The sequence below is a fragment of the Oncorhynchus tshawytscha genome, linkage group LG08 (genome assembly GCF_018296145.1).
Source record: "Oncorhynchus tshawytscha isolate Ot180627B linkage group LG08, Otsh_v2.0, whole genome shotgun sequence".
NCBI lineage: Eukaryota > Metazoa > Chordata > Actinopteri > Salmoniformes > Salmonidae > Oncorhynchus > Oncorhynchus tshawytscha.
In genome coordinates this window covers 42,881,552-42,896,262 of record NC_056436.1, presented here as the reverse complement: position 1 = coordinate 42,896,262, position 14,711 = coordinate 42,881,552, and the positions used below count along the sequence as shown (strand labels likewise).

Below are 14,711 nucleotides of genomic sequence, written 5' to 3'. Positions count from 1 at the left end.
TAACACCAAACAACCCAGACCTGGGTTCAACAACTATTTGAAATATTTCCAATATATAATTACCGTTTGCTTTAGCCTGTCTAAAGTAACAGATGGGTAGGGTTTGCGACTATTATTTTACTTCCATTGCGCCAGGCAAGCTCAATCAAGCCCAGCTTAAGCATTTGAAATGATTTCAAACCGTATTTGAACCCAGGTCTGCACTGAACCAACCCATGTGAAATATTAGGAGCATATATCTCTTTCAATGATGGTGAAGGGACTACAAAAAGCAAGTGTTCCTTTTCTCCTTGCTCTATATTTGATAATTACTCCAAATACTAAATACAATAAAACTTTCACCTTAATGAACTACAAATGCTAATTTATGATGTAAGGCAAAGGCTCTAGAAAGCTTTGCATTAAATCGGGAAACAATTCATATTTTAAATTCAAAATGTCTCATTTCCCTTCATTGTATACTGTAGCATGAGTGATCAAAGTGAGGAGTCGTCGTTGACACTGGTGTCGGTTTAAAATGCTTAGGAGTCTATTGACTCATGTACGTCAATCTAAGTAACTTAATGAATAAAAAAACACTAAAATCCGTCAGTTTAAGGTGCATACACACTATATATACACACACAAAGATATGTGGACGCTTCAAATTAATGGATTCGGATATTTCAGCCACACCCGTTGCTGACAGATATAAAATTAAGCACACAGACATGCAATCTCCATAGACAAACATTGGCAGTTGAATGGCCTTACTGAAGAGCTCAGTGACTTTAACATGACGTGGCACCGTCATAGGATGCAACCTTTCAACCAAGTCAGTTAGTAAAATGTCTGCCTTGCTAGAGCTGCCCCAGTCAACTAAGTGCTGTTATTGTGAAGTGGAAACATCTAGGAGCAACAACGGCTCAGCAGCGACGTGGTAGGCCACACAAGCTCACAGAACTGGACTGCCAAGCGTTGAAGCGCATAGCTGCCTAGATGACAGCTTTGCACACTCTTGGCATTCTCTCCACCAGCTTCATCTGGAATGCTTCCAACAAGCTTGAAGGAGTCCCCACATATGCTGGGCACTTGTTGGCTGCTTTTCCTTCACTCCACGGTCCAACTCATCCCAAACCATCTCAATTGGGTTGAGGTCAGGTGATTGTGGAGGCCAGGTCTTAAGATTTGTATTTATTTTGTATGTTTTTATTTAACCTTTAACCAGGCAAGTCAGTTAAGAACAAATTCTTATTTACAATGACGGCCTAGGAACAGTGGGTTAACTGCCTTGTTCAGGGGTAGAACAACAGATGTTTTACCTCGTCAGCTCGGGGGTTCGATCTAGCAACCTTACAGTTACTGGCCCAACGTTCTAACCACTAGGCTACCTGTCGCCCCAAAATGTAGCACTCCATCACTCTCCTTCTTGGTTAAATAGCCCTTACACAGCCTGGAGGTGTGGTCGGTCATTGTCCTGTTGAAAAACAAATTATAGTCCCATTAAGCACAAACCAGATGGGATGGCGTATAGCTGCTGAATACTGTGGTTGCCATGCTGATTAAGTGTGCCTTTAATTCTAAATAAATCACAGAGTGTCAGCAGCAAAGCACCCCCACTCTGCGTCTCACAAATACACAGCGGTAGGAACCAAAAATCTCAAATATGGACTCATCAGACCAAAGGACAGATTCCCACCGGTCTAATGTCCATTGCTCATGTTTCTTGGCCCAAGCAAGTATTTTCTTCGTATTGGTGTCCTTTAGTGGTTTCTTTGCAGTAATTCAATTATAAAGGCCCGAATCGATGTTGAGATGTTACTCTGTGAAGCATTTATTTGGGCTGCAATCTGAGGTGCAGTTAACTCTAATGAACTTATCCTCTGCGCCAGAGGTAACTCTGGGTCTTCCTTTCCTGTGGCGGTCCTCATGAGAGCCAGTTTCAACATAGCGCTTGAAGGTTTTTGCGACTGCACTTGAAGAGACTTTCAAAGTTCTAAAAATGTTCCGTATTGACCGACCTTCATGTCTTAAAGTAATGATGGACTGTCATTTCCCTTTGCTTATTTGAGCTGTTCTTGCCATAATATGGACTTGGCCTTTTGCCAAATAGGGCTGTCTTCTGTATACCACCCCTACCTTGTCACAACACAACTGATTGGCTCAAACACATTAAGAAGGGAAGAAATTCCACAAGGCACACCTGTTAATTGAAATGCATTCCAGGTGACCACCTCATGAAGCTGGTTGAGAGAATGCCAAGAGTGTGCAAAGCAGTTATCAAGGCAAAGGGTGGCTACTTTCAAGAACCTCAAATATAAAATGTATTTTGATTTGTTTAACACTTTTTTGGTCACTACATGATTCCATATATGTTATTTCATAGTTGATGTCTTCACTATTACTCTACAATGTAAAACATTTTAAAAAATAAAGAAAAAACCTTGAATGAGTAGGTGTGTCCAAACTTTTGATTGGTACTGTACATATGAGATGAGTAAAGCAGCATGTAAACATTATTAGAGTGACTCGTTAAAGTGTTGGGTCACTATTAAAGTGGCCAGGGATTCCATGTCTATGTCTATAGTGCAGCAGCCTCTAAGGTGCAGGGTTGAGTAGTCGGGTGGTAGCCGGCTAATGATGGCCTTGAGAAAAACAGCTTCTCTCAGTCCCAGCTTTGAAGCACCTATGCTGACCTCGCCTTCGGGATGATAGTAGGGTGAACGGGCCGTGGCTCGGGTGGTCGATATCCTTGGATGATCTTTTTGGCCTTCCTGTGACATTGGGTGCTGTAGGTGTCCTGGAGGAGAGGCAGTTTGCCCCCGGTGATACGTTGGGCAGACCGTACCACCCTACGGAGAGCCCTGCGGTTGCGGGCGGAGCAGTTTCCATACCAGGCGGTGATACAGCCCAACAGGATGCTCTCAATTGTGCATCTGTAAAAGTTTGAGGGTCTTAGGGGCCAAGCCAAATTTCTTCAGCCTCCTGGGGTTGAAGAGGTGCTATTGCACCACATTGTCTGTGTGGGTGGACCATTTCAGATGGTCAGTGATGTGTACGCTGCGGCCCCGTCGATGTGGATAGAGGCATGCTCCCTCTGCTGTTTCCTGAAGTCCACAATCAGCGCCTTCGTTTTGTTGACATTGAGGGAGTGGTTATTTTCCTGGCACCATTCCGCCAGGGCCCTCATCTCTTCCCTGTCTCGTCGTTGTTGGTAATCAAGCCTACTACTGTTGCATCATCTGCAAACTTCATGATTGAGTTGGAGGCGTGCGTGGACACACAGTCATGGTGAACAGGGAGTACAGGAGGGGGCTGAGCATGCACCCTTGTGGGACCTTGTGTTGAGAATCAGAGAAGTGGTGTTGTTTCCTACCTTTACCAACTGGGGGGCGGTATGTCAGGAAGTCAGACCCAGAGCTCAATGATGAGCTTGGAGGGTACTATGGTGTTATGAACAGCATTCTGACATAGTTATTCCTCTTGTCCAGATGGGGTAGAGCAGTGTGCAGTGTTATGGCAATTGCATTGTCTGTTAACCTATTGGGGCGGTAAGCAAATTGAAGTGGGTCTAGGGTGACAGGTAAGGCGGAGGTGATATGATCCTTCACTAGCCTCTCAAAGTACTTCATGATGACAGAAGAGAGTGCTTCGGGGCGATAGTCATTTAGTTTAGTTCCTTTTGCCTTCTTTTGTACAGGAACAATGGTGGCCATCTTGAAGCATGTGGGGACATCAGACTGGGATAGGAGAGATTGAATATGTCCATAAACACACCAGCCAGCTGGTCTGTGCATGCTTCTGAGGACACGGCTAGGGATGACGTCTGGGACAGCAGCCTTGCGAGGGTTAACATGTTTAAATGTCTTACTCACATCGACCACGGAGGAGAGCCCACAGTCCTATTCGATCGGGTTCAAGTCCGCGCTCCGGCTGGGCCACTCAAGGACATTCAGAGACTTGTCCCGAAGCCAATCCCGAGTTGTCTTGGCTGTATGCTTAGGGTTATTGTCGTGTTGGAAGGTGAACCTTCAACCCAGTCTGAGGTCCTGAACACTCTGGAGGAGTATCTCTGTATTTTGCTCTGTTCATCTTTCCCTCGATCCTGACTAGTCTCCCAGGCTCTGCTGCTGAACAACATCCCCACAGCATGATGCTGCCACCACCATGCTTCACTGTAGGGATGGTGCCTGGTTTCCTACAGACGTGACACTTGGAATTCAGGCTGAAAAGTTCAATCTTTGTTTCATCAGACCAGAGAATCTTGTTTCTCATGGTCTGAGATTCCTTTAGGTGCCTCTTTGGAAAACTCCAAGCGGGCTGTCATGTGCTTTTTACTGAGCCGTGGCTTCCGTCTGGCCACTCTACCATAAAGGCCTGATTGGTGGAGTGCTGCAGAGATGATTGTCCTTCCGGATGGTTCTCCCATCTCCAAAGAGGAACTCTAGTCACCTCCCTGACCAAGGCCCTTCTCCCCCGATTGCCAGGCAGCCACCTCTAGGAAGAGTCTTGGTGGTTACAAACTTCTTCCATTTAAGAAATGATGGAGGTCACTGTTCTTGGGGACCTTCAATGCTGCAGACATTTTTTGGCCCTCTTCCCCAGATCGGGGCCTCGACACAATCCTGTCTCAGCACTCTACAGACAATTCCTTTGACTTTATGGCTTGGTTTTGGCTCTGACATGCACTGTCAACTACGGGACCTTACATAGACAGGTGTGTGTCTTTCCAAATCATATCCAATCAATTGAATTTACCACAGGTGGACTACAATCAAGTTGTGGAAACAACGGATGATCAATGGAAACAGGATGCACTTGAGCTTAATTTCGAGGGTCTGAATAATTATGTAATTAAGGTATCTGTTTAAAATGTCTAGAAACCTGTTTTCACTGTCATTGTGACAGTATAGATTGACAAATTATACATTTTAGAATAAGGCTGTAAAGTAACGAAATGTGGAGGAAGTCACGGGGTCCGAATACTTTCCGAATGCTCTGTAGTATGTCAACCAGACCTCCCTGATGTCGAGGGGTTGGGTTGAATGCAGAAGATACATTACAGTTGAATGCAGTTGTGCAACTGACTAAGGTATCCCCATTTCCCCGTAGTAAGAAGCTCCACGCTGCATAACATCTTAGAGAAGCCATACTCAATGTTCTAAACTACAGTAGCCTATATACTGTCACGCTTCTGTATTATTACCATCAGGCCATTGGAAACGTAAACACTAACGGCTTTGCATTATGTTAGCCATCTCCTTCTCACATACCTCAATACGACTCCTTCAAGCAACTTGATCCTCTCTCCACGTTTAACTGACTCACTCTCTCCACGTTTAACTGACTCTCTCTCTCTCTCTCTCTCTCTCTCGATTGAGCCTATCCACTAGATTCCTACAGAGCCACTAGTCAGTGGAGCACTATAGGATCACAGCAGCTTACTCCTGGCCCAACAAAATCCTTCAGGGCACCAAGGAAAATAAACCCTGTGAGGGAGGCAGGTGGACACGTACTTACAGAGCGAGCGCGCACACACACACACACACACACACACACACACACGAATGCACCACACATCCATAAATACATTTCATACATGCCGGAAATGAAAGAGAGTCCTTTATTTTCCATGAGGACCCTGAGAGACATTGTTTGCGTCCCAAATGGCACCCCTATTCCCTACATAGCAAGGAAACAAGGATGGCCCATAGGGCTCTGGTCAAAAGTAGTGCATTATATAGGAATTGGGTGTCTTTTGGGACAATCTGTCTGGCCCTTGTTCTTGTTACAGATTAACCAATTCTCTAGAAACAAGCAAAGTAATAATCATTGAAAGCATCAGTCTCTGAAACAAGGTCACATTAGATTTGGCATTTGTGTTTGTTGCCAAGGGCTAACTTTGTTGTACACAGAGGAGGGGGATGGGGTGTGTGTGAGCGTGTATTCTGCCGACCTTACTAGAGCTATCAACTTGATAAATGATGCCTTGAGAGATGGACAGAGGACCAACCCACCTGTCTGGATGTCCTACGTTATTTTTATTGAGTGTAATAGAAATTCCTTATAAACTTCAGACATATGCTGTACGCTTATTTATTTATTTTCCCAACAACAAAACCGCTGTACAAAACCTGCTGTGAAGGACATCACTCGGTCCTTTCTGTCTTAACTCTCAGCTACCTTGCCTTGAGACTCAAGTGATTGCACTTACAAAGCTGCCTTCCGCAAGCACCCGAGTCTTGGATCCCGACCCCTTAATATCCAGCATCTCTCAATGATACACATGTTCCTACCTATGATAGAGGCCTATGACTATAGGTCCTCTGTCGCTCAGTTGGTAGAGTATGGCTCTTGCAACACCAGCATAGTGCGTTTGATTCCCGGTACCACTGGTACCTAGAATGTATGCATGCGTGGACAGTAAGTTGCTTTGGATATAAGCTTTTGCTAAAATGGCCTATATATTTATTATTTAGGGGAGAGTGGGGTAAGTTTAAAAACATTTTTTTTCTTTACATTTAGCATCACTCCGTCATGGGAAATATAGTATTCTAACAATGTGTACATATATTTGATCAGGTTGTGTATCCCTGGAAATAATCAGAATTCAAGTAAACATTTTTAAAACCATAGCTTGTCCAACAAAAGCAGTCTCTAGGCACAACTTACCCCAGGTGTGGGGTAATGAGAGCCGTGGGACAGGGTGAGTTAAGCTGCCCGACACATTTCTATACGGAATTAAAATATTCCCAGTCACTTTTAAAACTATGTCTACGTGTAATAAACCATCTTTATTTCCCCAAACAAAATTCAACGCATATCGCTTTTTTTTTTGTCTGAATCATTTTAAAGCATCTTTTAACACAGGCTTAACACCTAACCAACACTTTGTACTTTTAAAATTAAATTATACATTTTGTGTATGGTTTCCTAGAAACAAGGATGGCTCAACTTACCCCTAAAACACACAATAGAAGCGGGCAGTGGTAGCTCACTGGGTCCAAAAACAGGAACCAACCAAACAATGACCAGTAACTTCAGCGTAGAACAATCCACCGTCAAAACAATCCAGCCTAATGACAAAGTCTGACAAAGTTTCACGCACTAATTACTTTAAAAGTCTCATGTTTGGACAGACTTCATACAAAAACCAACAAGCCAGCATTGGGCTGGACAAAATACCCTTAGAAAGCATCAGCATCCCTCAAGGGCCTTCATTGTTCTAATGCAGACCCCATCACACACTCACTTCCCACCTTCCTTCCCTTCTGAGGGGTAAGTGGGTTCTTACCATAGAAATAGTGTGAGTAGACTGTCGATTATATTTCTATGCTGCTTTACTCAAGGGAAAGTCAGTCATATTCATGAATTGGCTTCAACAATGTGCTATTATTACCGTTGGAGCACAGTGAATATACCGAATGAGTGTGCACACCGCAAAGCTTTTGAGTCCGTTTTAAAGAGCTTTGTATTGATTTGTGAAGAAGAGGTCAAGTCTATCATCACGTCTCTTATGTTAACAACTAAAAGAGGACCGCAAAAAAAGTGAGAGAGCAAACAAAAAGCAAAGCAATTTTCTACAAGAAAACAAACTTACAATGATGGAAGACTGGTCTAAATTGACACAAACTGTGCGCACCACAAAAAAGCAGACAAACCAGTTAGCTACTGCAATAAAGAAACAAACAAAAACAGCTAGAGAGGAGCAATTACCTACCTTGGCTGGAGACAATCCAGAGTTGCAAATAGGGCTATAAGTAAGAGCACTAAATATAATACCTTGGGGTCCTCTTTCTCTCCCTCTGTCTGTCTATCTATCGGTGTCTCACGACTGCACTGCAGGCCACAGCAGGTGAACTACAGGGAATTACACAAGTTGAGTTTCAGTAAACCTTTCCATCAGCTCTCTCTCCTCTGTCCCTGCTTCTCACTCCCTCCCCCGGTCGCCAACTCTCTCTCCTCCCCCAGGCACTATCTACGGAAAGATCCAGGGCTGTTTTTCTCACGAGTCACAAGTAACCAGTTTAACACATTCATCCAGCTTCCCCACTCGTACATTTCCCATCACAAAAATAACAAACACGGAATATCAACAACAGCAAGAGACTCGTGCTTCTTCAAGGTGCCTGAACCTAAACTATTCCAAGTATGCTGGAGATAAAGAATGCATGCATGGTCGGTGCTTATACAAGAGTTCCACAATAGCAGAGGAGTGAGATTACTGTTGTCGTGCCGTGTTAGGTGGCTGATTAAACTAGCAAACCAAACAAACAGTGGTGGTTCCTCTTTGGAAGTTGGCTGCATGCGTTTTAACCCACAAGCAGTTGGCCTGCCCCGTGTACACTTCCTCTAAAAACAAAAAAAGTTCTGGTATGTATTGTTTGGTCAAACTAGAAGGTTTAGGCCACTCATTCAATGTGTAATTTTTCAAAATGTTGTTTATAAGGCCTATAATTTTTCCTGGTTAGCTTACTCCTACCTATTAGGTAAACGACATTACTCAAATTGGTATAAAGCAGTAAGTGCCTACACTAAGAAAACATGAACAGCCATGCCTGAAAGACTGCAAAATTGCTAGTTAAATAGTTGATCAAATAGCTACCCGGACTATCTGCACGGACGCTTTCGGCACTAACGTTGTCTCATCACATGTGCAGCTGCCACAGTCTGTAGCAAAAACTAAAACAACTATTTCTTATTTCATAAAAACAAGTGTTTCTCCTGGTTTCTGTCTGTTTTGTTTGATGCCTATTGGAGCAGTAGACGTACCTTGTGTACTGTGGTCCCCAGCTCTTTACAGTGGGTGATGATGTTCCTACTGGTCGTGTAAGCACTCAGCTGGGTAAACTGGTACCTGGACACAGACAGTGAGCACAAGACGATGAGTCTCTTTAATGTCTATTGTTTCCAGCTAATTGGTGTTTTGACCAATAAGATCAGCTCTTTTGCCAATAATTGGCCAAATATAAAAGTTTTTTTAATGTACCTGTTGAGCAGAGAGAAGAGGCCCTTGGCGGAGGTGATGAGCTCCAGCACCACCTGCAGCACGCTGGCCGGCAGCCTGGTGGCAGTCTGCCCGTCGTAGGGGTTCACCCTCCAGCGGACCTGGATGCCCATGGTCAGGGAGTGGACCACAATGCGCAGCTTCTCTGTCAGGCAGCGCAGGCTCTCTCCACCCATACCGTATGTCTGGGGAGGGAAACCGGGAGGGGAAAACAGTGGGAGGCTGTTGAGAGTGAGACAACCAGGGGCCAAGTTTGCTGGGAGTTCACATGCACACGCATTGCGCACAAGCACAAGTCACACACACAGTTACTCAACTTGAAAAGTAGGCCTAGTACAGTAGGTCTTAGTGCATCTGTTATCGTAAAGCCATGATGCACAATGACATCTAAGAGAGAGTGCCTGTCTACACAAATGATCACATGTAAACTCAACCTGCAATAGCATTAATAACATGGCAAACATACGCACAGCTGGTACACGCCACTTCCAAAAGATTGCACAGCTGCCAAAATATTACACTGCTTCCAAAACATTTTTCACTGTATAAACTACTTCATTAAGATCCACAGAGGCCCAACTGAAACCACAAAAGCCAAAAATACGATCTGGGAAAGAAGAATAGATGGTCAGATGGAGTCATACTGTTGGCCTCATACTGTTGAACTCTGAGTGGTTGTTTTGTCAGAAAATAGAAAGTGAAATATAATTTGAAAGCTACAGTCAAAGTTTAGGGTGAAATCAAACTGAAATCTTACTGCTGTCAATGTAATAAGAATCACCCCCACACACCTTTAAAGCCATGAATCATGAGTTAGTCATTTTCATAGCTCATACAATGTAGGTCAAGTCACCAAAAGTGCAAACATCTACACTGAGTGTACAAAACATTAGTAACATTTCTAAAATCATAATTCCACTTTGACATTATTGGGTATTGCGTGTAAGCCATTGACACAAAATGTCAATTTAATCCATCTTAAACTCAGACTGTAACACAACAAAATGTGGTAAAAGTCAAGACGGAAATATATATACACTTAGGTTGGAGTCATTTCAACTTGTTTTTCAACCACTCCACAAATGTCTTGTTAACAAACTATAGTTTTGGCAAGTGGGTTAGGACATCTACTTTGTGCATGGCACAAGTCATTTTTCCAACAATTTTTTACAGACAGATTATTTCACTTATAATTAACTGTATCACAATTCCAGTTGGTCAGAAGTTTACATACACTAGGTTGACTGTGCCTTTAAACAGCTTGGAAAATTCCAGAAGATTATGTCATGGCTGTAGAAGCTTCTGATAGGCTAATTGACATCATTTGAGTCAATTGGAGGTGTACCTCTGGATGTATTTCAAGGCCTACCTTCAAACCCAGTGCCTCTTTGCTTGACATTATGGGAAAATCAGAAAATAAATATGCCAAAAATGAAGAACTCCCACAAGTCTGGTTCATCCTTGGGAGCAATTTCCAAACGCCTGACGGTACCACGTTCATCTGTACAAACAATAGTACGCAACTATAAACACCATGGGACCACGCAGCCGTCATACCACTCAGGAAGGAGACGCGTTCTGTCTCCTACAGATTAACGTACTTTGGTGCGAAAAGTGCAAATCAATCCCAGAACAATAGCAAAGGGCCTTGTGAAAATGCTGGAGGTAACAGGTACAAAAGTATCTATATCCACAGTAAAACGAGTCCTATATCGACATAACCTGAAAGGCCGCTCAACAAGGAAGAAGCCACTGCTCCAAAACCGCCATAAAAAAGCCAGACTACGGTTTGCATCTGCACATGGGGACAAAGATCGTACTTTTTGGAGAAATGTCCTCTGGTCTCATGAAACAAAAATAGAACTGCTTGGCCAGAATGACCATCGTAATGTTTGGAGGGAAAAGGGGGAGGCTTGCAAGCCGAAGAACACCATCCCAACCATGAAGCATGGGGGTGGCAGCATCATGTTGTGGGGGTGCTTTGCTGCAGGAGAGAATGGTGCACTTCACAAAATAGATGGCATCATGAGGGTGGAAAATTATGTGGATATATTGAAGCAACATTTCAAGACATCAGTCAGGAAGTTAAAGCTTGGTTGCAAATGGGTCTTCCAAATGGACAATGACCCCAAGCATACTTCCAAAGTTGTGGCAAAATGGCTTAAGGACAACGAAGTCAAGGTATTGGAGTGGCCATCACAAAACCCTGACCTCAATCCCATAGAAGATTTGTGGGCAGAACTGAAAAAGCGTGTGCAAGCAATGAGGCCTACAAACCTGACTCAGTTACACCAGCTCTGTCAGGAGGAATGGGCCACAATTCACCCAACTTATTGTGGGAAGCTTGCGGAAGGCTACCCGAAACATATGACCAAAGTTAAACAATTTAAAGGCAACGCTACCAAATACTAATTGAGTGTATGTAAACTTCTGACCCACTGGGAATGTGATGAAAGAAATAAAAGCTTAAATAAATCACTTTACTTTTATTTCACATTCTTAAAGTAAAGTGGTGATCCTAACTGACCTAAAACAGTGAATTGTTACTAGGATTAAATGTCAGGAATTGTGAAAAACTGAGATTAAATGTATTTGGCTAAGGTGTATGTAAACTTCTTACTTCAACTGTATGTATGTGCACACACACAGTGCATTCGGAAAGTACTCAGACCATCATTTTTACCGCATTTTGTAACATTACAGCCTGATTTTTAGATGGATTAAATTACCCTAAATGTTCCCCTTCCAACAGGACAATGACCCTAAGCACACAGCCAAGACAATGCAAAAGTGGCTTCGGGACAAGTCTCTGAATGTCCTTGAGTGGCCCAGCCAGAGCCCGGACTTGAACTCGATCGAACATCTCTGGAGACCTGAAAACAGCTGTGCAGCTACGCTCCCCATCCAACCTGGCAGAGCTTGAGAGGATCTACAGAGAAGAATGAGTAAAACTCCCCAAATACAGGTGTGCCAAGCATGTAGCTTCAAACCGAAGAAGACTTGAAGCTGTAATCGCTGCCAAAAGGTGCTTCAACAAAGTACTGAGTAAAGGGTGTGAACATTTCTGTAAATATGATCAAATTTATAAATGTGACAAATTTATAAAAAACGTTTTTGCTTTGTCACTATGGGGTATTGTGTGTAGATTGATGAGTTTTTTAAATTTTTTTAAAATCAAAATTACAATAACGCTGTAACGTAACAAAATGTGGAAAAAGTAAGTGGTCTGAATACTTTCCGAATTCAATGTATGCACAGTACCAGTCAAGTTTGGACACACCTACTCATTCAAGGGTTTTTCTTTATATTGTAGAATAATAGTGACAGCATCAAAACTATGTAAAAAAAATAATTTAAAACATAAGCTGGCGCACACCCAGAATAATAGTTTGTGTGGAGGTGCTGACTAACGGCGAATAAACCATCAAAATGAAGAAAGTCGCACACTCCATGTATAATCTCCCAGCAATTTAATGGGTATTCACCAATGTTTCTGCATCACTGCGTCTTCCTCAGGGTAATGTCATGAATACTTGAACCAGGTTATGTAGACACACAGTGCAATTAGTGTAACCAATGACAGTGGTGAGGGTGTGTCATAATGATTAAGTTAATTAAAGTTAGTGAAACTGTAAAAAATATATGGCATATTACATATATTATACTATTGTTATCATATAGAAACTTAATGGAATACTGTACATTATATTAGCGTCAACATACATTATTGATTCATTCAATTTCACAATTTTGTATTTCATTTTTGTTACATTTAATCTTTTGGTGCAACCTTAAAGTATAATGAGAATCATCAAGAGGGGGAACATATTAGGTGTACGCTAATAAGCTGTAGAAAATAAATGTTTACATTTTATAACAAGAGGGGGAAAAAGTGCTCATAAGACGAGCCTGAGGATCAAAGTCAATATTCAGACCACTAGGGGTCAATGTTTTTCGATAGGATATCCAGTAAGCCTGTCTTTGTAGTAGTAGGATCTCAATGTTACCTCCTCTCCATGGTAGAGCAACATGCTCAATACCTGTGTATTTGAGGGAGGAGATGGGATGGTTAGCTTCAACAAAGTGAGCTGCTACTTGATAGTCCATGTTCTTACACCTGATTGAGCTGCAGTGTTCAGCTATGCATTTATACAACGGCCTTTTCGTTTGTCCTACATAGGCTTTTCCACATGAACAGGTGATGAGATAGATTACTCCATTGGTCTTGCATGAGATGAAATAACACATATGGAATCATGTAGTAAACAAAAAAGTGTTAACCTGTTGAGTGTAGGGGGCAGTATTTTGAAGTTTGGATGAAAAACGTACCCAAATTAAACGGTCTATTTCTCAGGCCCAGAATCTCGAATGTGCATATAATTGTCAGATTAGGATAGAAAACACTCTAAAGTTTCTAAAACTGTCAAAATATTGTCTGAGTATAACAGAACTGATATTGCAGGCGAAAACCTGAGGAAAATCAAACCAGGAAGTGGCCTCTATTTTGAAAGCTCCATGTTCCATAGCCTGCCTTCACTCCTTTTAAAGGGATATCAACCAGATTCCTTTCCTATGGCTTCCCCATGGTGTGAACAGACTTTAGACAGTTTTAGGCTTTTATTTTGAAAAATGAGCAAGAAAGATCACATCGCGTCATTGTATGGCTGGGTGCCAGCAGCGTTTTTTATGCACAACAGCTTGGAGAAGCCATTTTCTCTCCCTCTCTCCTATTGAAGAAGCTACATTCCCGGTTGATATATTATCGATTATATATTGTAAAAACAACCTGAGGATTGATTATAAAAAATGTTTGAAATGTTTCTACGAACATTACGGCTACTATTTGGAATTTTTGTCTGCGGATTTCTGAACAAAACGCGCCAACCAAATGGAGGTATTTTGGATATAAAAATAATCTTTAGGGAACAAAAGGAACATTTACTGTGTAACGGAGTCTCGTGAGTGCAATCATCCGAAGATCAAAGGTAAGCGATTTAATTGATTGGTCGCAAAAGTCAGAAAAGCAATCTACTTGGCTGCTAGCTGTTTGTAATATTTTGTCTACTGAGATGTCCTTACATAAACGCTTGTGGTGTGCTTTCGCTGAAAAGCTTTACTGAAATCTGACATGCCAGGTGGATTAACAACAAGCTAAGCTGTGTTTTGCTATATTGCACTTGTGATTTCATGAACATTTTATATTTTTAGGCATTTAATTTGAATTTGTGGCTCTGCAATTCAGCGGTGGTTGACGAAAATGATCCCGCTAACGGGATGGGTGCATCAAGAAGTTAAATAAAAAATATATTTTATATTTCAGATTCTTCAAAGTAGCCACCCTTTGCCTTGATGATAGCTTTGAACCCTCGTGGCATTCTCTCAACCAGCTTCACGAGGTAGTCACCTGGAATGCATTTCAATGAACAAGTGTGTCTTGTTAAAAGTTAAGAAGGAAAGACATTTCACAAATGCATGGGTTTGAGCCAATCGGTTGTGTTGTGACAGGGTAGGGGAGGTATACAGAAGCCCTATTTGGTAAAAGACAGAGTCTATTATGGCAAGAACAGCTCAAATAAGGAAAGAGAAATGACAGTCCATCATTACTTTAAGACATGTAGGTCAGTCAATACGGAAAATAATAGCAACTTTGAAAGTCTCTTCAAGTGCAGTCGCAAAAACCTTCAAGCGCAATGTTGAAACTGGCTCTCATGAGGACCGCCATAGG

The 14,711-nt window shown here is 42.3% G+C and overlaps 1 protein-coding gene across 2 annotated transcripts in view; it reads right to left on the bottom strand.

Annotated features, from left to right (window-relative positions):
- cnksr1 (connector enhancer of kinase suppressor of Ras 1) overlaps positions 1-14,711 on the bottom strand; it is an 83,281-nt gene that overhangs the window by 50,359 nt on the left and 18,211 nt on the right. For both annotated transcript variants that reach the window (XM_042325564.1, XM_042325565.1), the window contains exons 3-4: positions 8,969-9,171; positions 8,752-8,836 (exon numbers count right to left, since the gene is read on the bottom strand). In XM_042325564.1, coding sequence (XP_042181498.1) covers positions 8,752-8,836; positions 8,969-9,171 — 288 coding nt within the window. The remainder of the gene's footprint in view (positions 1-8,751; positions 8,837-8,968; positions 9,172-14,711) is intronic.